This window comes from Zalophus californianus, chromosome 11, assembly GCF_009762305.2.
Source record: "Zalophus californianus isolate mZalCal1 chromosome 11, mZalCal1.pri.v2, whole genome shotgun sequence".
Lineage (NCBI taxonomy): Eukaryota > Metazoa > Chordata > Mammalia > Carnivora > Otariidae > Zalophus > Zalophus californianus.
In genome coordinates, this window is record NC_045605.1 from 13,500,853 (window position 1) to 13,522,906 (window position 22,054).

The following is a 22,054-nucleotide window of genomic DNA, read 5'->3' on the forward strand; positions in this document are numbered from 1 at the left end:
CTTGAGATATTTCTACACATAACAGCATTATTCACAACACCCAAAGGGTGGAAACAACCCAAGAGTCCATGAGTGGTTGAGTGGATATACAGAATGTGGTCGAAACACACAGCGGAATATCATACAGCCTTTAAAAAGGAAAGATCTTCTGGTACAGGCTACAAACTGGATGAACCTTGAAAACATTATGCTAAGTGAAAGAAGCCAGACACAAAAGGATAAATATTCGGGGATGGTAATGGAGAATTGCTTAGGGGATACAGAGTTTCTGTTTGGGGATGATAAGGAGATTTGGGAGATAGCAGTGATGATTGTACAAGATTGTGAATGTAATTAACGTCCCCGAATTGTATACTTAAAAATGGCTAAAATGGCAAATTTTATGTTATATATATACACACGCACATATATAAAACCAGAAGAAAGTAATCCTGAATAGTATCTTAAAATCCCAAATATTATATAAAATACCTAAAGTGGAAAGCAAAACCTCACCTTTCTGAAATGAGCCCTGATGAATTTACCACCTAAGCTTTCAGATTTTTTCTTCCGTGTAAGCTGGTTATGGGGATTCGAATGTGAGCCGGCACAACCCACCTGCCCCCTGGGCGGTGGGACCCCCTGCGCTACGGAGGTTCTCGGCAGGGCTTACACTTCTCTCACTCAGCTGGGCTCACCTTAGAGGAACCACAGCCTGGGAATTAAAGGTATAGTTCTGTAGCCAGATGGCCCGGGTTCGAATCTCAGTTGCACCACTTGCTAGATGTACCTCCACTGTTCTGAGCTGCCTTTTCCCCGTCTGTGTCTTTGATGTCACAGTTTGTTGTGAGGATTATATGAGTTGATGTGGTACATATATTGTGTTTTTTTTTAAAAGCACCTAGCACTAGTAAGCACAGAGTATCACTTTATTGCCATGCCTCTGTTCTGACCACCTGATCCCGGACAGTTTTCATTGGCCATCATTTTTTTTTGGAGGGGGGGAGCTTTAGCCTCCTCTTTTATTACCTATTTTCCCTTCTGTGGCCTCCCCCCCTTTCCTACTGTTTATGACCACCTCAAACACCTGCACGGGGAATGCACGGAGCAGCTGAAGCCATATGTTTCCTTCCAGCCAATTCCTCGGTGTTTCCTCTTTAGCAGACAGCATGGACCACTAAATGAGATCCTCTCTCTGACGAGAACTCCAGGTCTAGCTGTTGCCCTAAGAGACTTTTTACCTCCTTACACATGCACATACAAATACACACGTGTGTTTCTTAACGGGGTGGTATAATGCATAATTTTCAGAGCCTCGCTTTTGTTTGCTTAAAAGAGCTTGCACTTCTTCTCATAAACAGATTCCCCAAACCAAATCAGAGCTTCTTGAACTCAGGAGCTCACGAGAGACCGGAGCCCGGTTGTCAGAGCACCTATGGAAAGGGTGGATGGGGCTGGCTGCCCAAGCTGGGCACAGCTGTCCAACTGTCTTAGGTGCTAGAGATGTCCCTTGGGTTGCTGGAGACACAGCCCCACACACCAGCTTAGAACAAAAGAGCGAGACAGCTTTCCTTAAAAGATGGAACCAGCCCTAATAAGGACTGATAAGTTATGTCTCAGAGAAACCAACGGGACCGACGGGAACAGGCCAGGGATGGGAGCACAGCTTCCGAGGACCAAAGGGGGAAGAAAACACTGCGAGAGAAAAGGAACATGCCGATCAAGGTTCTGGATGGCTTGTCACAGAAACCTACTGTGGAAGATACGAGCAAAAAATGAATTTAATTGATATTTCTGGAAACTTTGAGGAAAACTAGAGTATTTGGTTTGGAAACTTAGTAAGAATGAGGAAAGCTGAGGGAGAAACATGGCCATGAGGACTCCCCAAAATGAGACCCCTGGGGACAAGCCTGCTGCCACCACTGAGCTGGGCCAGCCCGGCACGCCTGGCAGCCACCGCCCACGCTGGCCCTGCACTGAGGCACCAGCCCAGCTGCAAAGGGGTGGCTACCGCCCTGCTTGTTCCAGAAAGGATTCTCCACCCTCCTTTTTTCTGCATTCCGGCCTTATTCGGAGTCTGGGGCTTTGACATCTGATTGCTGAGTGTAGCCCCATGCCACCCCCCAGAGGAAGGAGGGCTGGGGGGCAAGAGGCTCAGCGTCTCTCATGGAAGGCAGACTCCAGCACCCACCAAGACTGGGAGCTGAGAAATTCCCCCAAAGAAAGCAAGGGGGATTCAGAGTCTGGGCAGCCAAAAGCCATGGCATCACCGGCAGATCTCTGCCAGGTCAGGGACCCAGGCGCCTGGAGACCAGGTGAGAAGTCTTGGTTCAGGAGAGAGAAGGCATTCATCATTCCTCACTCCTCACCCAGTGTGGACCAGGGCCCTGACAGGACCCTCAGAGACCTGCAGGCAGGCCCGGGGGTGGGGGTAACTATCTAGCACTCATACTATGGACCATGCTCCAGGAGACGCTAAGGCCTCCAGGGGTCCCAGAGGCCACTCTCAACCAGTGGCCCTCAGGTGAGGTCTGGGAATATCTCTGAAGCTTCCAGATCCGCTCAGAAACCTGTCCACCCTCTGCCCCCACTTCCTTTAGTGCCTTGTTTAGTTTGCCCTCCCCCCAAGCCAGCCAGTAAACCTCCAAGAGCCTGGTGGATTGTCAAGGTGTCTTCACAGGTAGGTTCCTGCCCTGCGAGGGGGCCGGGTGTGCAGGGGCCCAGGTGTGCAGGGGGCTGGGTGTGCAGGGGCCCAGGTGTGCAGAGGGCCGGGTGTGCAGGGGCCCAGGTGTGCAGGGGGCCGGGTGTGCAGGGGCCCAGGTGTGCAGGGGGCCGGGGGTGCAGGGGGCGGCAGCGGCCTTACTGACCCAGGGCGTGAGAACGAGAGCAGCTGGGGCCAGGAGGGACACCAGGGTCTGCCTTCGACCCCTCCGGTGGCCTCATGTTGTGGCGTGTATGACCTGGCACAGAGGGGAAGAGGAGTGAGCAGGGAGAGGAAATCACTTTTCTTGGGTTTCTGTGGTGCCACGGCAACAACCCCGGCCCCGTGTGAGCAGTTGTTGCTCGTGGACTCTGCTCGATGTTGTGCTGAGTGTTTGGCGTGCCCTGTTCCACCAAACACCGCAAAACTCATCCCTATTTTCCAAAAGAGGTCAAATGATCTGCCCCAAATCACCCAGGAGTGAGCGGAAAAGCCAGGATCTGAATTCAGGTTCGCCTGAATCCCCAAGCATAATCCTTCCCCACAGGCAGGTGCTCAGGTTGACAGCAGGACCAGAGTGGGCCAGGCCTGTGGGCCCCTGTCCTGGGGGCACCTTGTGATGGAGGCGTGGAGGGATAGAGGGAATGGAGGCCCCAGAACCTACTCCCAGGGCGTGTTCTGGGTGTCTTTGAGGAAAACCCTAAAAAGCCAGCACCCCACTCTGGGAAGGGAAGGGATGCTCAGCTGGACTTGCAGACTTGGGGTCAGAGGTAACAGCCAGGATGTCAAGTCATTTGAGACAAAGCTTGAACTGGTCCTTCTCTGGGGCTCCCTCCTCGAGGGGGGCTCTGAGTCTCTGAGGGTCCCTGTCTCTAGGCTGCATTCCTGAACTCTGGAGACCATGGGTCGAGCAGTCAAGACATTTCTGAAATAAGCACGCATGAATCCTCTAATGGGAGTGGGATGGTGTGGAATAAACCAAAATTCACGTAAATAAGTCAAGTTAAAGGCCCAGAAGAGCTTATGGAAGGAGGGACAGTCTCCCCGACTGTGTTGTGAGCTCTTTACAGCCAGGGACCCTGTCAAGCTTACCTCCGTGGCCCCCTCAGAGTGGTGCACAGTGTCGGACCCATGCTCCACAGAAGATCTTTTGCTCACTGTTCTGCTGCCTAGAAGAGCGGCAGGCACACTGAGGGCATTCGATAAACAGCTGTTGGCTAAGTGAATAGAAGCGGGCTGCGTGTTTCGTCTTTGGGTAATGTGTGACATCTTTTTCCACCTCCCCCTTAGAGCACCCCCTCCACCCCTCTCAGCACACCCTGCCCTCGCCCCTCCGGCAGTCTGGTCTCCCCAGCCCTGGTGCCCCTCCAAGCCTCCCCTGCAGGCCCCTGCTAAGCTTTGCCAGTGGTTTTGTCCCACCTCAGGCGCACCAACCGCGAAGTCACATTGCAACCAGACTGGACTAGTTTCTCAGCAGCTTTATTAAGTCGTGAGAGGTAGTGTCATTTTCCACTGGACATGTGTCCTCAGCCTTGTACCAGAACTGCCTTGGGACAGACAGACAGACAGGTGGCCGGGCGGGGCAGGTGTCCATGGGAGGGCGTGAGCACCAGGGACAGCTCAGCTCTCTAAAGGGACTGGGGTCAGCTGCAGCTCGGGGACAGCCACAAGCATGTCCCGGTTCTCTTCCTCCTCGAGGGTGCTGAAAAAAGAGTTGACCTTGTCCCTCAGATCCTTCTCCAGGAAGCTCAGGTGGTCTTCCATATCCCCTGCGTAGGGGCCCAGCTTCTGCCTCAGCTCCTCCACCTGCTGCAGCAGAGCTTTGTTGAAGGTCTCGCCGTAGGGCCCCACGTTGCGCCGGAACTCCTCCACCTGCTGGTCCAGGTGGCTGCTCAGCTCGGCCAGCGACTTCTGCAGCTCCTCGGTGTTGTCCCTCAGCTTGCCATGCACGACCTCGGCCATGGGCACCAGCCTCTGCCGCAGCTCATCGGCGTTGGCCGAGATCTTGGCCTTCAGCTCCTGGGCGTTCTTCTTCATCTGGAAGGCCAGCCCCTCGAGCTGGTGGTTGAGCTTCTCCTGGACGTCCTGTGCATAGGGAGCCAGGCTGCGGCGCAGGTCCTCCACGTTCTGGTCGATCTTGACCTTGAGCTCATCGGCATAGGGCGTGAGGTGCCCCTTGAGCTCTTCAACATTCTGTTCGATCTTGGCCTTCAACTCATCGGCGTAGGGCATCAGGGAGGCCTGCAGGTTGTCCACGTTCTGGCGCAGCGTGGTCTCCATGCGCTGCGCGTGGGCTGTCAGCTGGTTCCGCAGTTGCTCGGTGTGAGTGTTGACCTGGGTGCGCAGCTCCTCGGCGTAGGGCCTGAGGCGCTGCTGCAGCTCGTGCATGTTGTCCCCGATCTTCTGGCTCACCTCGTTGGCGTGGGGCAGCAGCCGGGCCCGCAGCTCCTCCAGCTCCTTCCGAATCTCCTCCTTCAGCTTCTCAGAGTCTTGGCGCAGGCGTTCGTGCAGCTCCGTGGCAAAGGGCACCAGCTTCTTCTGCAGGTTATCGGTGTAGGCGTTCATTTGCCCAATCTTGTCCTGGAAGAGGGCACTGCAAGAGAAGGACACAAGGGGGCCACCGTTACACTTGGCATTACGTGCCTGGACCTTGTCCCCTTATACGCCACTCGTCGAATACACACCTGCCCGAGACAGGTGAGTGAGTATTCAGGAGGGTACTGAGTTCACAGGTAGATCATGGTTTGAAAGAGTGGCTGTAATAGACTAAGTTATTACCTTGTATCTCTGACTCTCCCCCTGACCTTGAGTCACAGGACCCCCCTCTAATAGTTTGCTTCCCACCCCCAACCCCCTCCCCCTGCCTGTAAAGTAAAAAGGGCAGACTTTGAAGTCCTCCCCAGCTCAGGTGTGCTGGGACCCAGATCACGTTCATTAATAGAATGTTATGCTCTGGACCACTTCCAGTCTTTTAGGGATTTGAAATACTAGTTTCCTTGCATATGCCCACCCTCAGAGGCTTCCCAAATATCCCCGCTTCCTTTCCCACGATTTCACAGGGGCCGCTCCTTCTGGAATGTGTTAGGACCCAGTTCCCATGACATTCCCTCCCTCCCTCTCTCCCATGACTCTCAATGCTAGGATGTGGCCATCTGTCGCACTCTAGATAAAGTTCAAGCAGGAAGATTCCTTAGGGATCATCAGTCCAGCCCCCTGTTTGGATATGTGGATCCCAGATCTAGAGACCTCAGGGTCACTGGGAAAGTTAGTGGCAGGGCAGTGGGTAGCCTAAGCTCAGGTCCCCAGGCTCTGAGCTCAGCCCTTGCCAACGCATTGCATGGCCTTTGAGAAGCTCTGCCCCACAAGTCGTGCCCCTCTTACTTGAGCTGCTGGGTGAGCTCAGACTGCTGGAGATGTTCCACGGCTTCCTTGGCATTGTCGCTCAGCTGACTAAAGTAGTCCCACACCACCGTGGCCACCTGGTTGGCACTGACCTCAGCCCGGGCACCTAGGCAGGAAACAGAGAGTGATTCATAAGGACCTATCTCCTTCCTTGCCCCTCTGCACCAGCCCTGAGCCGCAGACTGGCTGATGGTGGGGGAGCCCAACTGCTGATCTCCCCCTCTGTGCTTCCCTCGTTATAAAGCCACAGGGGTGTGTAAAACTGGGATAACGCCAATGCCAGTGGGCAGAACGTTGGGAAGAGGCCAGCCCTCCTATGAACCGCGTGGCAGGTGGGCAGCTGGGAGATGACAGGCACTTGGAACTGTCCTCTTGCCTGGGCTCCAGACTCTCCACCTTGCCCACTTGATGCCCACAGATGGCTCCTGCCCGAGAGCCGCATCCAAAGGCAGCTCCTACTCACCAGTGACAGCCACCAGGGACAGGGTCAGGACCACAGCCTTCAGGAACATCCTGGGCTTCTCGCTGGGCTGGAAGAGCCTCGTGCTGCACTGGATCCTTCCTGGAGTCAAGGAGGCCAGAAGAGAGGCTCTCAGGCAGCTCACCTGTGCTGTTGTCTGAACTGACTGAACCTCGGAGCCAGCCAGACATTTAAACCCCCATGAGGCCGCCCTCCCCACCTCCCTCCCCAGTGTGACTCCACGCTGGAAGGTGACACATGCCCAGGAGGCCTCTTGGACTTTTGTGACCCAAGACAACGTGGCAGCTGACAGCCGACCGGGGCTCAGGCAGCATTCAGAAGACACTGTTCTGTATTTATGCCCCACCCAGTATGGAAGGGAGGGTGGGGAGCCATGAGCTGTGGGAGAAAGGAGGCCTTGGGAACCCCTGAGCCAGGGACTAATGCCCCAGAGGCCCTGCTGGCAATTCTGGGTCTGAGCCAGGTTTGGGGGCAAAGTTCACACCTCCTCTGTCTGCATCAGGGAAGAGAGCTCTTCCCCACGACATCCCCCACTCTGACTCCATCCATCTCAGAGCACAAGACACTGGGCTGGGGCACCCAGGGCCACAGCTGGGGACAGCAAGCTCTGGTCCAGGTGTGCCCAGGAGGAGGGGGCTCTTGGAAGACTTTGGGCAGTTTGGTGGAGTGGGCAAGGGCCCTGTATCGGACAGGTTCATTTTAAGTGTGCTTCTTGTCCCACCACTGCCTAGCTGGGTCCCCTGGGCCTCGTGATTCAGCTTGGCCTAGCTCTGAGCCTCAGTTTCTCCTATGAAACATGGGGCTGCTCATGGTTTGAGTCGTATAATGCCTGACGCAGAGTGTTAGCACTACAGATAGTTGTTATTAATAATAGTATTGTTTTCCTGGTTTGGATCACGGCAGGAGGCTCAGTAGAGTGCTCACCCCTCCTGTGAGAGTGGCAGAGTCAGGCCCGGCCCTCTGGGGCTCCCAGGGGACCCCATGCAGGGAGAACGGCCGGCCTGAGGCCTGATTCCCACCCCCAGCCCAGCCACACTCCCTGGGCAGGAGCAGCCAGCCTATGCTGAATCGCAGGGGACCTGAGCCTCTTAGGGGACGAGGGTAGGGGGCAAGGAGGTCTTCTATAGGATGTCTAACATTCTCTACAACTGATGTCGTACACCCAATTACAAAAAGCCATCCACCAAGAAGACAATGGAGCCTGGTCATTGTGGGTCGCTCTGCTGGACCACGACACCTGCACTGACCACCAGATGCATCCCACCGACGGCGCTGTTGGCTCCCCACGCGAGAGCGCAGTGCCTGGTGTGAAGCTGGGCTCCCGTAGACCACACTTGTGTTGACCCTGATTTATCAGGTCTCCTTGGTTCATATTCCAGCAGTGGCTTGATGTCTCATGGGATTGAAGACAGCTAGAAGGCCTTCTGCTCCCCGCACCCCCCACAGTCGCCTCCCGTACCAGGGAGCTCCCTGCTCCCCGGAGCGGCTCTTCCTTCCTCCCAGCAGCTGTGAGGGGCTCAGATTCTGGAGTCAGGCTCCCCACTCACCGTCCCTGTGGGGACAGGGCAGATCTCCTAATCTCTCCGAGCCTCAGCCGCCCTCGCTGGGCAGAGACGAGCACCTGCCCGCTGGGCTTCGAGGATTCGGAGAGACAACCGGTGTTGTGCTGGGAACGATGCCCAGCGCACAGTAGGTGCTCATCCAGCACAAGCCAGGCTTCACCCCGGAAAGCCTTCCCTCCCCGCAGCACTGGCCTATCGCTCGTGCTCCTGCTCCCACGTCAGGCACAGTCCGGCCCGGGGTGGGCACAAAGGTCAGTGCTCGGTGTCCCCATCCCTTCCTTTGGGGCCGGAGATGAAAAGAGCAATGAGTCACCGAGGACACTGCAGCTGCCGTTAGACCTCTGGGACTCAGAGTCCGAGCAGCCACCAGCAGGTGACGGGCTCTGTCTCGCCTGCCCGGGGGGACACGCAGCAAGAGTGTCTGCACCTATCTGCGCGTGTCTGAGAGCAGCCGCCGGACGTGGACAGAGTCACCTAAGCGCGCCACTATTTCCACTGTCTGTGGGCACAGAGCTGGGGCCTGCCGCTAGGGGACCGGTGCAGACTGGTGTGGGCCGCTGTGAGCAGCCACAGCCTTGAGGAGGGCATGCTGCGTCCTGATGTGTCGTGGGGGGATGCCATTGATGAATGCATTTCTCTCCTGACGTCAGCGGGCGTCTTTGGTATCAGGCTGTGAATGGATTTGTGCTGGGAGCAGGGGAGAATGAGCACCCAGGCTCAGAGTGTTCGAGCTGTTGATGGAAGTAGGAGACTCTGACCCCAGCTGGGCCTCTGGGTCTCTTTGGGCTCAGATGCTGGCATTTCCAGGTCCTCCGGCTGGCAGGGCCGAATCGGGGCTCCCAGGTCAGCCTACTGGCAGGGCCCTGGGTCACAGAGCCTCGGGTGCTAAGCCTCACCCAGACACGAGTAAGCTCGGAGAGTCTGCCCAACCCCAGAGGACCATTATTGGCCCCCACTGGTCAAGCCTCCTCCCCCGACCCCTCCCCACCCACTGCTTCGGCTGCTTACTCCTTAGATCCAGTCTTGGGCCAGGCCCAGAGCAGTCTCTTCATTCCAGGGGAGCCAGCTTGGGAGGGAGGGAGAGAATACGGAGGGCCAGGCAGCTCAGGCTGGCCACTGTGAGGGCCCCTACAGAGATAGCCCCTACTGAGACCGCCCAGAAGGGTCCAGGCACTCAAGTGCCCTGAGCACTTTGAAAGAGAAAATGGGGAGTGCCTGGGTGGCTCAGTCGTTAAGCGTCTGCCTTCGGCTCAGGTCATGGTCCCAGGGTCCTGGGATCCAGCCCCTGCATCGGGATCCCTGCTCAGCGGGAAGCCTGCTTCTCCCTCTCTCACTCCCCCTGCTTGTGTTCCCTCTCTCGCTGCGTCTCTCTCTGTCAAATAAATAAATAAAATCTTAAAAAGAAAGAAAGAAAGAAAGAAAGAAAGAAAGAAAGAAAGAAAGAAAGAAAGAAAGAAAGAAAGAAAGAAAGAAAGAAAGAAAGAAAGAAAGAAAGAAAGAAAGAAAGAAAGAAAGAAAGAAAGAAAGAAAGAAAGAAAGAAAGAAAGAAAGAAAGAAAGAAAAGAAAGAAAGAAAGAAAGAAAGAAAGAAAGAAAAGAAAGAGAGAAAACAGCCCAGGACTCCTGGCATGCCACACCCCTGCTGCATGGCCCCACACACCTGGGTTCTCTACCCAGCTTAGCAACCCCCTGCTGGGTCTCTCTGCCCCCGACTTCTGACCTCCTTGGCCTCAGGGGGCCCATTGCTACATAGAAGAGAGGGGACAGGTTCTTCCAGACCCTGCACACACACGGGCAAAGGGACTTGGAGGGTCCAGGGCCAAGGGATCGAGGCAGCCCATTCTAGCATGCCCAGGGGCCGAGGACTTTGTACTCCAGCCCAGCTTGGAATCCGGATTCCCACTGTGACCTTCACCTCTGGGGCTGAGGGACAGGCCAGAACAGAAGAGTGACACGGGCACAGTAGCTCTCTGCCCGCCCCAGTGCTCAGATCATTCAATGACCAAATCGGCTTCCTTTTCTCCCCCACCCCATCCCTAAATTCTGCTCAGGAAGAGGTGTATGAGTGACTGATAAATCCCCGAGGGTCTCATATCCCCAAGCTGATTGGTACCAGTGTAGGTATTCGAAGACCTGGATCCCGGTTCCCTGCTCTACCAGTGATGAGCTTTGTGTACTTGGGTACATCTCAGCCCCATAAGTCTTAGGTTTCTTACCTACAAAATGGGGTTATTAGTATCTACTTCACAGGAATCTATTTGCATTTTAACAGAATACAAGATCTAAGTCAAAGGAATGACTTTCTAACGGAGAAACTTCAAGTCTCAGTCAATAATAAAAGAATTCTGAGGGTGGAACCAGGCCACTTTCTTGGGCCTTTGATTTCATATTGTCAGGTTAGTTGTTTCTTCCGGAGAAGATGGCTGCCTGCCAAAAGCCCTATTTCTACCTTGGGGGCTCCCCCTGCCTTAAGACTACGCTGTCTGGGGATGGACAAGGTGTTTGGGAGGAAGAGAGATTTATCAAGCCCCCTCCACACACCAGTTCCTTTGGACTTATCTCATTTACTTTGCACCACAACTCTTGGCATATCGGCGTTCTATCCCCTTTTTCAAGGGAGGAAATTTGAGGCTCTGAGATGTTAGGTCTCCGGCCCTGGGTCATATGAGTCAGTGTCAAAGGCATCGTTTAAACCTAGGATTTCTTGACTCCAAAGTCTTAGCCTCCCCGATCCTGCTAGCCAGGCTGAGGCTCCTAGTGCGGGCCCAGGGACACCTCACCCCAAGAAAGCCCCGAGGCCTCTCCCGGACGCGCCCCGCAGAGCTCCTCCTCACCCATTCCCTACCAGACTGGCTGCACTGCCGCCTTGCTCCTTTCCAGCTCCCCGCCCAGCCAGGGGGCCATAAGGGCTGCCATTTCAAAGCTAAGGAAACCAAGACCCAACGTGAGAGGTGCTCAGTGCTGGAAATCAATCCCAGCCAGAGGCCTCAGCCTTGAGCCGGGGCTCCTGCCCCAGGGGATATTATCTGTGGGTCCAGAGGGCAGGGGGGAGGAGGAGGGGAGGAAGGGCGGGACAAAGGCCTTGGGCTCCAAGCAGCCTTTGCTATTCTCCCACCAACCCCTGCCCTGGGCTCAGCTCGGGGAGGCTCTTGGGTGAGCAGCACCCGGGACCCAAGGGCAGAGGTGCAGATGCTATGGAGGGGACTGTGTAATCCCCACTGCTTCGCCCTCCCCACACAAGCCTCTACGCGTAGGTCTTCTGTGACCTCACTCTATACACCCCACCCCAACACTGAGTTGTTCCCAAGCCTGAAGGAGCCCATCACCGTCTCAGTTCAGCCCCACCCCTTCCAGGCGGTTTGCAGGGCGAGGGGGCTGGGGGCGGGGAGGGACCCGCAAGCCACGTGTGAAGGGCTGAGGTGGGCCCAGAGGGCTTGTGCCCTACTCCCTTTCCCCTATCACCAGCCTCTACCTGGGGAGCCGGGCTGCTTGGAGGAAATGGGGTCTCCCCAGTGCCCGAGCCTCTCTGGGCTGCAGGGCAGCAGGAGAGCAGGGTGGGCACAGGGGGGACCCAGAGATTTCCCAACTCTCCCAGCAGGCCTGGCTGCATCTGGGCAGCCTGCCTTGGGCCCTGGGCTAGACCGATCAGCAGGTGACCTTTGCCCGGCTCACCGAGCCCTCCGTGCCCCCGGCCCTGAGGACGATATAAAACGGGTCAGAGCCCTCTTGTCTGCCTGCTCAGTCCATCCCAGGCGTCGGCTCCAGGTAACGGCCCCTGGGGAGGAGGAGGGTGAGGGCAAGAGGAGAGCAGCATGGAGAGGGGCCGAGGAGGGTCCCTGCCCAGACCAGCCACAGCACAGTCTGGAGAAGAGCCGGCTGGGGCGAAGGGGGCCGTGGGGCTGGGGAAGCAGCCCCCACCTCCGATTGCATGCTGGGGGGAAACCGAGGCTCATGGAAGGCAGGACACCTGCCCAAAGCTACAAAGAGTGTAGTGGTGCAGCTGGGACTGGAACTGGCTCCCAGTGGGCACACTTTGCCCTCATTCTGCATGTTTAGCCCCACAAGGAGCCTTAGAGCCCCGTCCTGCCCCAGACAGGAAAACTGGGCCTGGACAGGGGCAGAGATCTACCCCAAGTCACCCAGCATGCTAGTGGCAGGAACCAGGCCAGGACTCAGGTGTCCTGATTCCTGATCTGGTGGGTTTTCTGCTCTCTCCCTTGTGGCCCTCGCTCTCCCTCAGTCTGGCTCTGGAGGCCCCGGAGGCTGAAAGCCCTTCATCTCCTGCATTAGCTGACAGCGGGCCCTTTCTCCCCCTGGCTTGACCCAGCTCAGGACCTACTGTTGGGGCCACACCACTTCCCCCGGGGAGGGTCCAGAGGTGGGGGAGGGGGCTAAGGTACCCCTCACAGGACGCTTCCCTGCAGGAACAAAGGCGCCATGCAGCCCCGGGTCCTCCTCGTCACTGCCCTCCTGGTGCTCCTGGCCTCTGCCCGTAAGCAGCTCGCGGGGACTGGGCTAGGGCTGGGGCGGGGGCGGCCATCTGCCTGGAGGACCCTTGGGGATGGCTTGAGGATCCCGGGCCCTGGTGGGTGGCTAGGCAGAAGCCAAGGGTTCCCCAGAGGCGACCCATCCCACTCAGCTCTGCTCTCCTGGCAGGAGCTCAGGAGGAAGAGGACCCCTCCCTACTGGGCCTTATGCAGGGATACATGCAGCACGCCACCAAGACCGCCCAGGACACGCTGACCAGCGTGCAGGAGTCCCAGGTGGCCCAGCGGGCCAGGTATGCCCCCACGTCTCCCTGCTTGGTGTCAGTTCCTGCCCCTGACTCAGGAGGGCCCTGGTAGTGGGCTGTGGCTCTCCCAGGACCTGCGCCTCTCCTAGCCTCTGGGCTCTCTGCTCTATGAGCCTGTCCCGCACAGGGCTTTCGTGGGCTGCCGGGGGAGAGGTGGCGGAGGTGGGCCTGCATCCTTCCTTCCTCCTCCTGGCCTCTCCTCTCCCTCCGAGGGCTCTCCTTGCTCCTTTAGGCACCCTGCAAGGCTCCGAGGAAGGCCACGTTAGCTCTTGCTGTCATTTGCTTTACTGGTGGGTGTTGGCATGGAGGCTCCACCCAACCCAATTTCGGCTGGTGTGTGTGTGTGTGTGAGTGTGTTTCTGCCTTGCGCCAAGCCCTGCCTTGGGGCCGGTGTCCAGCAGAATCCATCCTTCCTCTCCCACCCTGCCCTGCCTTCTAGTCCTCTCCTCCCAGCACCCTTTCCCACCTCCACGCCCCCGTCCCTGGGAGTCAGCCAGCAGTTCCGTAGCTGAGGCATTCAGACTCTCATAGCCCTCAGAACTGGCTGTGGAGTGGGTATTATATTTGCCATTTTGCAGATGAGAAAATCGAGGTTCAGAGACGTTAAATGACTCGCCCCAGATCACACAGCTTATTTATGCTCTGTTGATTGTCCAAACGAGAGACTGCGTCCCTCTGCCCCACCCCACTCAGAGCCACCAGGTTGTGCAACTCTAGTGGGCCTCATTCGCCTGGAAGAGACTGACAGCCGGGACCTTCCGCATCTCCCACTCAGTCACTCCTGTCCAGCTTGCCTCAGACCCAGGGCGGCACCAAGTTCTGCCCCGACCCGGAGAAACAGGCTGGACTTGTGCTAGGGTCCCATCACCCCCTTCAGCATCTCTTCTGCCTGGGCTGGCAGCTGAAAGGGTCCCTGCTGGAGGTCTCAGGGGCGTTGCTGGGTGAGGTTGAGAGGGTCGGGGGAGAGGCAGATGAGCTCTCAGCCCCACCTCCATTGCTTCCCCTTACTGATTTAACCCCCAGGGACTGGATGACCGATGGCTTCAGTTCCCTGAAAGACTACTGGAGCACGTTTAAGGGCAAGTTCTCTGGGTTCTGGGATTCAGCTTCTGAGGTCCAACCAACTCCAGCCTCTGATGCCTCCTGAGACCTCGACAGCCCAACTCTTCCTACCCATCCACCCTGCCAGCTCCTTGGGCAGCCCCGAAAGTCACTTGAAAGTGACAGCATTCTCACCTCCCACCCCACCCCAGACCTGGCCCACCCCCAAGCTTGTTGTCCTCCCAATAAAGCTGGATGAGAAGCTGCCGTGAGTGGGATGGGTGTCCCATGCGTGCCATGTATGTTGGGACGTGGAAATGGGCCAGGCTGCCTGAGCTGACTTGTGGGACCCAGGCCCCGGGCCCTCTCAGCCAGACTTGAATGGGGAGAGGTTGGAGTAAGATACAACTAGACTCTGGGCTTGGCCGCCTCATTTTATATCAGCCTCAGTTTCTTATCTGTAAAGTGGATGCAACAATACCACCTCCACTGCAGATCTGTTGAATGAATGAATGAAATAAGACTGTGCACAACACCTGGTCATCTTTGTGGCTATAGGCTGAGCTGAATTCCCCCTGGGACCAGAATCAGAGTAGGGGAGGGGGGATTCCAGGGTTCCAGAAGCTAAGAAAAAACCCAAAGTTACCCAACAGAGGCTGTTTGCCTTGTGTCCCCACCAGCCAACAGATGTTCACGTCAGGGAGTCTCAGAACCACAGACTACTTGAGCAGGCCCTCGCTCTTCCAGTGATAAAACTGAAAGATGAAAAGCCCTTGCCCAATGTCACGGAGTCTGCCAACGACAGAGCGGGGCCTCAAGCCCAGGTTAGCTGCTCCTATTCTGCTCAGCTGACACAGAAAAAACTCAGTGACTCGGACGCTGGGAGCCAGAGGGCTCCTTGGCAGATCTGGGGGGCATCAGCATATCTAGTCCCACTTGGAGACATCTGCTGTCTTTGGAAATCCACCTGGGCTTCTCTTCTGGCCCAACTGGGCCAGGGATCCCAGGACCCACACCTGGACAGTGTTCTCACCCAAATCTCGCCTTGACACCCACTGCGTCTCCGGATGGTTAGGAACGACAAACTTTATCCAAGAGTTTTTAAGACACACTGGTGTTTGGGGGAGGGGCAGGGCACCAAAGGCCCTGTTGGGGGAACATGCTCCATCAGCTCACTGTCCAGGTCTCTGATCCATGAAGCCACGTACACGCACGTGGGGGTGCGTGTACCTGAGTGTGGAGAGGGGTGTCTGTTTGAGAACGGGCATGCCTGTGTGCACAGCCATGTGAACTTGAGTGCCTGGCCACACGCTTTTTTAAAAAAAGATCCAGGATGGGTCTGGAAGGGGCAACTCAGCCCATCCTGCTCTTCAGCCTTGCTTGGCAAGTGACTTCAAGCTTCAGCTTTCTCCTCTGAGCCGTGGATGTGGTGGCGGTGTGGCCAGGATTTGGGGAAGGACTCAGTGGGATGACAGATATGAATGCGTCTTGGAAATAAAAAATGGGCTGGTTACCTGGAAGAGATGGGGATTATTGCTCCGACTCGGGCTTGGAGCCCCAGGGGTGGGATGGCTGGCTGACACAGCTGAGCGGGAGGAAACATCAGCCTTTTCTCGAAAGGGCAGGACTGTGAGGAGTGGCATGCTGCCCTTGTAAAAAAAGAAAAGGGAAGCATCTGTTTCTTCATTTTTTGAATTACTAAAGGAGGAAGGAGCAAAGGCCAAGCTCTTCGTATGAGCCTGCCCCCATCCTTCCAGCCCCAGTGGCTCGTTGAGGCCCACCCCAGCTGGCCCCAAACCAGAGGGCTGCCAGAGATTCCTGGCCTGGCCTAGGGGAGCCGGGGGGACACACCGGGGGAAGAGAGCCCTGTTTCCTGACCTTCCTCAGACAGGGCTGCCGTTCTCATTTGAGCCTCTTGCAGGGCATTTAGCATTGCATCGTCTGTCCCCTCGCCTGATCCTCTCTTATTCCTTTCTGTTTAGGCCTCCTTGGGAAGGGGGCTCCACACACTACCTCCCTCCTAGCAGCCGGGCCTCGCAGGTCCGCGACTCTGAATGAAGGCCCTCAGGGGCCCAGGTTCCGACTGATGGGCTCCCGCTGCAAAATCGGCAGGGAAGTCCTGTCCTCTGGCCAAAGGCCCTGGTGCCCCGCCCCCTCCCGCCCCCGGGGCTGTCCCAGGGATGTCCCTCCTCCGGCCCGCACCCACTCCCATCCGCCCAAAGAAGAATTTACAGTTTTCGGAGCACATTTTATTGTTTAAAAATCATAACTGAAGCTTCAAAACACAGACATCCCGCTTTGGAAACGTTTATTCTAAGAACCCGATGGACGGAAAGGGGAGCCCCGGGAGGGGTCCCTCGGGTCCGGGGCGCGTCACTGGGCGTTCAGCTTCTTGGTGGCCTCTTCGACGGCGGCCAGCAGGCTGGTCCTGAAGCTCTCCAGTAGGGGCAGCAGGCCCTGGCGGAGGTCCTCTAGCGCGGGCTTGGCCTTCTCTCTGAGCGCGCTCAGCTGCTCGCTGGCCTTGGCGTGGTACTCGGCCAGGGCGGCGCCGCCGCCCTCCTTGAGCGCCTGCAGCCGGGCGGCCAGGCGCTCCCGCAGCTGGTCGCTGTAGGGGGCCAGCTGCGCGCGCAGCGCGTCCACGTGGGTGCGCGCGCGGTCTCGCAGCTCCTCGCCCAGCGGGCTCAGCTTCTCCTGCAGCTCCTGCAGCTTCTGGCGCGCGCCCTCGCGCAGCTCCGCGCCCAGCGGCGCCACCTTCTGGCGGTACAGCTCCACCTCCTCGTGCCACTTACTCTGGAACTCGTCCAGGTAGGGCTGCACCTTCTTCTTCACCTCCTCCAGATCCTTGTTCATCTCCTGCCGCAGCACCTCTGTCTCCTTTTCCAGGTTATCCCAGAACTCCTGGGTGACCGGGCCGATCTGTTCGCGCAGCTTGGCCACCGTGCTGCTCAAGGTGTCCCAGTTGTCCAGGAGTTTCAGGCTGAAGGGGCGAGCGAGGGGCTCAGGGGTGGCCTCCCCGGCACCCCGGACAGCCCCGGAGCTGCGGGCCCGGCGCCCCGGCCCGTTTGCAGTGAGGCCCGAGCAGTACCTGTCCCTGCTGGGCATCAACCCCGGGGGGCCGGAGCCCTGCCTCGCTTTCCCCACACACCTCCTCCCCCAGGACAGCCTCCCGCGCACACACCACCGCCGGGTCCCACGGTTCGGATGGACTGAGGAGCTAGGAGAGACAGAGCTGGGTGGGGTGCCCTGTCTTGTCTGTCCCCAAAGCTGGGCCGTAAAGACCTCGTCACTATCCTTGGAGTCCATCCTCCTGTCTGGAGACGGCCATCCCTGTCGCTGGCCAGGAGAGGAGGCGGGAGCTAAGAACGGGAAGGGGCTTGCCGCACTCACAAGCAGATGGTGGTGCTGTGATTGCTGACCCGGCAGCCCCTCGCTAGGGTGCTACAGATCTTATCCTCCCTAAAATGGGTTCTGAGATGCTGGTTATTTGCGGGATCTCATTCCTGCTTGGGGATCCCATTCTGGATTTTTCCAGGCCTTCTTTGGGGCCCAGGAAATAGCAGGTGGGGATTTGGCCAGTCTGGCTACATCTTCCCACAGGCCTCTCTGCCCGGCAGGACCGGCCACCCCTGCCCCTGTCCCCCAGCGCCCCCGGTGCCCCGGCCCCAGGTTGGGTCCATACTTCAGCTGTTTTCCCAAGGCGGAGGCTTCAAACTGGGCCACATAGTCTCTGCCGCCGTCTTTGACTACGTCCACATACACGGTGGCTAAATCCTTCACTCGATCCCAAGGTGACTGGGGTTCATCTTGCTGCCAGAAATGCCGAGCCTGGCTCCCTGGAGGTGAGAGGAGAGACCCAGATCAGGCCAGCTCCGGACTGGGCTCAGAGCTGAAATGCCAGGTTTGGAGGCAGGGGCAAGGGAATGAGTGAGAAATCCTGTTCCCTGGGCCCAGGAGGGTGGCCCACAGGGACTTAAGGAGAAGCCCCCCCTCCCCATGGTTGGCTTCCTAGGTTGGGGGGTACCTACCCGTGAGGAACAGCACGGCCAAGGTCAGCACCACCGCTTTCATCCTGGAGGGACGTGGGTGACCTGGAGGAGAGGAGGGTCCCGGCTGAGTGGGCCAGGCCTCTAGTGTGAGGAGCCCAGGGCTCCCCCCGCCCGGCCCCGCCACTCAGCCAGGGGTGGAGGAGGCAGGGCACAGAGTGGGAGAGGGTCTCGGTACCCAGAGCCCCGGCATGGGGCAGAGACTAGAGCCTGCACCCCAGAGCCTCGGCCTCCGATGCCCGGAGCCGGGGAGCAGGCAGCCGCACTTACCTCGAGGACTCTAGCAGTCTCTGAGCCGCCCGCTCTCCCAGCCTATTTATGTCTCCAGGCAGGGGCTGGGCTGGGAGGCTGATAAGCCCAGCCCAGGCCTTGCTAAGGCTCCCCGGTCCTGGCCATGTGGAACTTAGAGTTCAAGGATCAGCTCTGTCCCCAGGGCCGGACAAATAGAGTGGGCAAACAGGAAGCTGCGGGGGCTGCAGGGCCAGGGATCAAGGGTTCAGGCGGGGGCCAGAGGGGGTGGGTGCAGGCTTGCAGGCCCTCAGGGTCGGGGTCATCTGCACCCATCGCTTCTCCTAGGGGGGATGCGTGCCCGCCATTGTCCGCCATGCCAGTGCGGCCGGAAGCAAGAGACACCGGCCGGCCAGGGATGGCTGGGACTCCTCCCCTTGGGAGATGTCCTCCCCCACCGCCCCCTTGCATTCCAGGGAGATCGCTTTGCCCCCACCCTGGCCTTCCCCTCCAAAGGCAGCAGACCGTCTTCCCCCCAACCCCCTGTGGCCTCTTTTGTCCCATCAGGTCAGCAGACCTTTCTCCAGGCTCTCCCAGACCTCCCAAAGCCTTATGCTCACCCGAAGGGGACTGTGGGGCCATGGAGTGGCCTGGGCAGAGTGGAGAGGGCTTCGGGGCTCCCAGACTGAGATTTCCGGGACCTCTGACATTTCAAAACAAATTCTGGAGACCAACACGGAGTTGCCAGCTTTTGATTTTGTCATGTAAAAACGTTACCCATGGTCTCCCCATCCCCCCCAAACCCACCCGTCTCCCGTGAGCAGCACTTCACAAAAGAAATGATCTTTTTTTAACGTCACGAAAGGGCATCATGTCAGAACAAAGGGCAGTCACTTAAGTGAATCCATGTATCTTTGCACTGTCGGTGTTTACATGTGGGCGCACACAGTGAGAGTGGAGACCAGGCTTTAGGGGTCCCCAGTGCAGGAGCGGGGCGGGGGAAGGACCTCTGCAGAAGAAGGCCGCAGGAGACCTGGTTGGTTACTCACTTCATTTCGCCTCCCATCTGCAAAATCCTGGAGGAGGATCTCGGGCCAGTTATGTCATCTCTCTGAGCCTTGGTTTCCTATCAGTAAAATGGAGACAACAATGGCCTGGGCTGTTGGAGGACCCGGGGAGTCGTGTAAATAAGTGCAAAGTGCCGTGTGCTCAGTGGTGTTTGCAGCGCCGCTCTGCGAGGGGTCTCCTGGAAGGCCCAGCACCTCCAGCCCCAGCTCCCTGATGGGCCCTGAGTCACAGAAGCTGTGGAGGCCCAAGCCGAGAGGACTGTGAGATCAACTACTCCGGCCTCTCCCCTCCCTACCATCTTACAGATGAGGAAACTGGAGGGTGGGGACCGAATTTGCTCTGGGTCTCTGGTCTCTCAGCAAGTGAGAGGCAGGGCTGAACTTTGCACTCAGGGCTCTGGATGTATAGACCCAGGACAGAAATATGCCCTTCACTGTCTACCCAGGAAACTCCCTACTGTCAGCCAGGTCCCAGAGCTGCCGGGCCCCGGGCCTCCGCCATTGCAGCCAGTCTCCTGTCCTTCACCGCAGATAAGAAGGCTTGGAGCTCGACAGCCTTAGGTTTGAATCCCAGCTCTGCCCCTCGTTAGCTGTGTGGCCCTGGGCAAGTTATAGAACCTCTGTCCTCCTCAGTCCCTTATCTGCTGAATGAAGACAAGGATGGAACACCCCATCCCTAGAGTCACGGCGGGGGTAGTGTGCACGGCAGGCAGACTAATACCCCTCCCCCACAAAGATGTTCAGGTCCTAAGCCCTGGAACCCGTGACTTTGCAGATGTGATTATAAGGACCTTGAGATGGGTGGTTTTCCTGGATTATCCAGGTGGGCCCGATGTCAGCACAAGGGTCCTTAACTATACGAGAGGGAGGCAGGAGACGTGGTCAGAGGAGACAAGCGGACAGCAGCTCAGGTCAGAGCAATGTGTAGGGGGCCGTAAGCCGGGGGGTGTGGGCCGCCTCCAGAAGCAGGACGAGGTAGACACAGATGTTCCCCTGCGGCCTCCGGAAGAAAGGTGGCTCTGCTGACACCGGGATTTTAGCTTTGTATGACCAAGTATGACCTCTTGGGACTTTTGGCCTCTAGAACTGTCCTGAGATAATAAATGTGTGTTGTTTTAAGCACTGCATTTGAACATCTGTCGCAAAACCGGAAGGTAGCTGGTGCTTGGTAACTCTTCTGTGTCCCTGAACCCCAATTTCTGGCATTCTCACCCCTTGCTCCCACTAAAAACACTTGCCCTCAAGGACCAGAGCTAAGACCCCAGCTTCTGGAAGCAGACGTGGCAGGGACTCACATTTTCTCTGTGCGGCCCTGACTTGCAGCTGCTGGGATTCGGGACGTCTGCTCCTGGACCAACCCAGCCACAGAGGTCCATGGGGCCCTGCAGAGAGGGAGCTGGTCTCCCTGAACAGTCTGCCTGGGCTGCCACTTAGCCAGCCCAGCTTTCTGCCTCTGGTGTAAAGAGCTGGGGAGGTGGGGGGGGCTGGGGAGGCTGGTCCCTTCCTGGGGCCAAGAGAGGCTCCTTTCTTTCTGCGGGTAGAGCTCGCCCCAGCACACGGGGGGATCTCAGAAGCTTACTGGTTGGACTCCAAGCTACCCGCCATTGTTACACTTTGGTTTATTACTGAAATGATTATTATGGCTAAACCTAATTCCAACATTTGTGTAGTTCCTCAGTGGCCGAAGCATTTCCACGATCGTCCCTGGAAGGCCCGGCAGCCAGATATTTTTGCTGTTGTCTTGTTTATGAGAAGACAGCCGCTCAGGGCTGCCAAGAGCTGCCCGTGGCTTCCAGCCATTAGCACTTGGTGCTGTCAGGCCACCAGCAGCAGGGCCCCCGGCGCCCCTAGCCCGTGTGTTCTGATCAGGGGCTTCTCAGTTTCCCAGCTCAGGGATTTCAAGGCATCGGGCTAGGGAGTGCTGTTGATAGCATCCTTGCAAGCAGAAGTCTTTTTCGCTGTACTTGTTCACTAGTGTGTCGGTCTACTCCCGTTTCGTTGTAAGATGTTTGCCTCAAACTAGCTCAAGCCCCTCATTACTAGGATTTGGGAGGGGAAGGAAGGCTTTGTACATGTCAGAATCAGCCCGGGCGCCAGCCTGTGAGAGGCCTCGAGGGCCCATGGGTTGCATTAGCTGCTTAGCAAAGGCCCACCAGTGTGGGCCCTTAGTCCCAGCACCCTCTTTCCTTGATCTTGGGACTCTCCAGAGTGACCGTTTCTGAAGAAGGTCACCAAGCCCCGACCCTGCCCGCCCCCGTCCCCGGACACATGCTGGAGAGCTGCTAGCCGACTGCAGGAGTGGATTTTGCTCAGAATGATTAGCGAGCGACTCATTTCACAATTCCCGTCCCCATGTCATACTGGTCAGTCTACACCTGGGAGGACTCTGTCCCCTGCTAGGCTTGGCACATAACAGACACTCAACAAATATTTGCTCGATGAATGACACTGGCACGGGAAAGGAGCGGTCACCAGGACGCTAAAGGGGCATCTGAAGGAGCGGGCCTTGGGAGGAGACCCAAGAGTAACTAACTCTTGAGGCTTTGGCCTTGTATCACAGACCCCGCTCAGGACACTTGAACGGAGAGACGGGAGACCTGGGGCTGGGATGGTTCAGACGGAGCAGGGGAAGGGGCCCCCACCCCCATGTTTCCTTTTCGGCAATTGGGTCGCAGCTCCTGGTGAGAGAGCCCCAATTTAGGCCCTAGGGCAGGGCCCTATAACCTGCCAAACGCGACTCTCTCCTGCCCTCCGGCTCA

At 57.6% G+C, this 22,054-nt stretch overlaps 3 protein-coding genes across 3 annotated transcripts; 1 reads left to right on the forward strand and 2 right to left on the reverse strand.

Annotated features, from left to right (window-relative positions):
• Positions 1–4,143: 4,143 nt before the first annotated feature.
• Positions 4,144–6,863, reverse strand: APOA4 (apolipoprotein A4). The gene is made up of 3 exons (XM_027579882.1): positions 6,546–6,863; positions 6,062–6,188; positions 4,144–5,273 (listed from the first exon to the last, which is right to left on the reverse strand). Exons 1-3 carry the CDS (start codon positions 6,592–6,594, stop codon positions 4,301–4,303), a joined length of 1,149 nt encoding a protein of 382 aa, XP_027435683.1. The 5' UTR covers positions 6,595–6,863; the 3' UTR covers positions 4,144–4,300.
• A 4,864-nt stretch (positions 6,864–11,727) lies between these two features.
• On the forward strand, positions 11,728–14,225 carry APOC3 (apolipoprotein C3). The gene is made up of 4 exons (XM_027579701.1): positions 11,728–11,889; positions 12,549–12,616; positions 12,781–12,904; positions 13,940–14,225. Exons 2-4 carry the CDS (start codon positions 12,562–12,564, stop codon positions 14,061–14,063), a joined length of 303 nt encoding a protein of 100 aa, XP_027435502.1. The 5' UTR covers positions 11,728–11,889; positions 12,549–12,561; the 3' UTR covers positions 14,064–14,225.
• Positions 14,226–16,191: 1,966 nt separating this feature from the next.
• APOA1 (apolipoprotein A1) lies at positions 16,192–18,424 on the reverse strand. The gene is made up of 4 exons (XM_027580704.1): positions 18,271–18,424; positions 17,983–18,045; positions 17,637–17,790; positions 16,192–16,934 (listed from the first exon to the last, which is right to left on the reverse strand). Exons 2-4 carry the CDS (start codon positions 18,023–18,025, stop codon positions 16,331–16,333), a joined length of 801 nt encoding a protein of 266 aa, XP_027436505.1. The 5' UTR covers positions 18,026–18,045; positions 18,271–18,424; the 3' UTR covers positions 16,192–16,330.
• Positions 18,425–22,054: the final 3,630 nt, after the last annotated feature.

What these genes read in the sequence shown, in the direction of transcription:
- APOA4 (XM_027579882.1), bottom strand. Translation starts at nt 6,594, where the DNA reads ATGTTCCTGAAGGCTGTGGTCCTGACCCTGTCCCTGGTGGCTGTCACT. An exon ending in GTCCCTGGTGGCTGTCACTG is followed by an intron (nt 6,189 to 6,545) that starts GTGAGTAGGAGC and finishes TTTCCTGCCTAG; the next exon opens with GTGCCCGGGCTGAGGTCAGT. An exon ending in GAGCTCACCCAGCAGCTCAA is followed by an intron (nt 5,274 to 6,061) that starts GTAAGAGGGGCA and finishes CTTCTCTTGCAG; the next exon opens with TGCCCTCTTCCAGGACAAGA.
- APOC3 (XM_027579701.1), top strand. Translation starts at nt 12,562, where the DNA reads ATGCAGCCCCGGGTCCTCCTCGTCACTGCCCTCCTGGTGCTCCTGGCC. An exon ending in GGTGCTCCTGGCCTCTGCCC is followed by an intron (nt 12,617 to 12,780) that starts GTAAGCAGCTCG and finishes CTCTCCTGGCAG; the next exon opens with GAGCTCAGGAGGAAGAGGAC. An exon ending in CAGGTGGCCCAGCGGGCCAG is followed by an intron (nt 12,905 to 13,939) that starts GTATGCCCCCAC and finishes TTTAACCCCCAG; the next exon opens with GGACTGGATGACCGATGGCT.
- APOA1 (XM_027580704.1), bottom strand. Translation starts at nt 18,025, where the DNA reads ATGAAAGCGGTGGTGCTGACCTTGGCCGTGCTGTTCCTCACGG. An exon ending in GGCCGTGCTGTTCCTCACGG is followed by an intron (nt 17,791 to 17,982) that starts GTAGGTACCCCC and finishes TCTCACCTCCAG; the next exon opens with GGAGCCAGGCTCGGCATTTC. An exon ending in GCCTTGGGAAAACAGCTGAA is followed by an intron (nt 16,935 to 17,636) that starts GTATGGACCCAA and finishes TCGCCCCTTCAG; the next exon opens with CCTGAAACTCCTGGACAACT.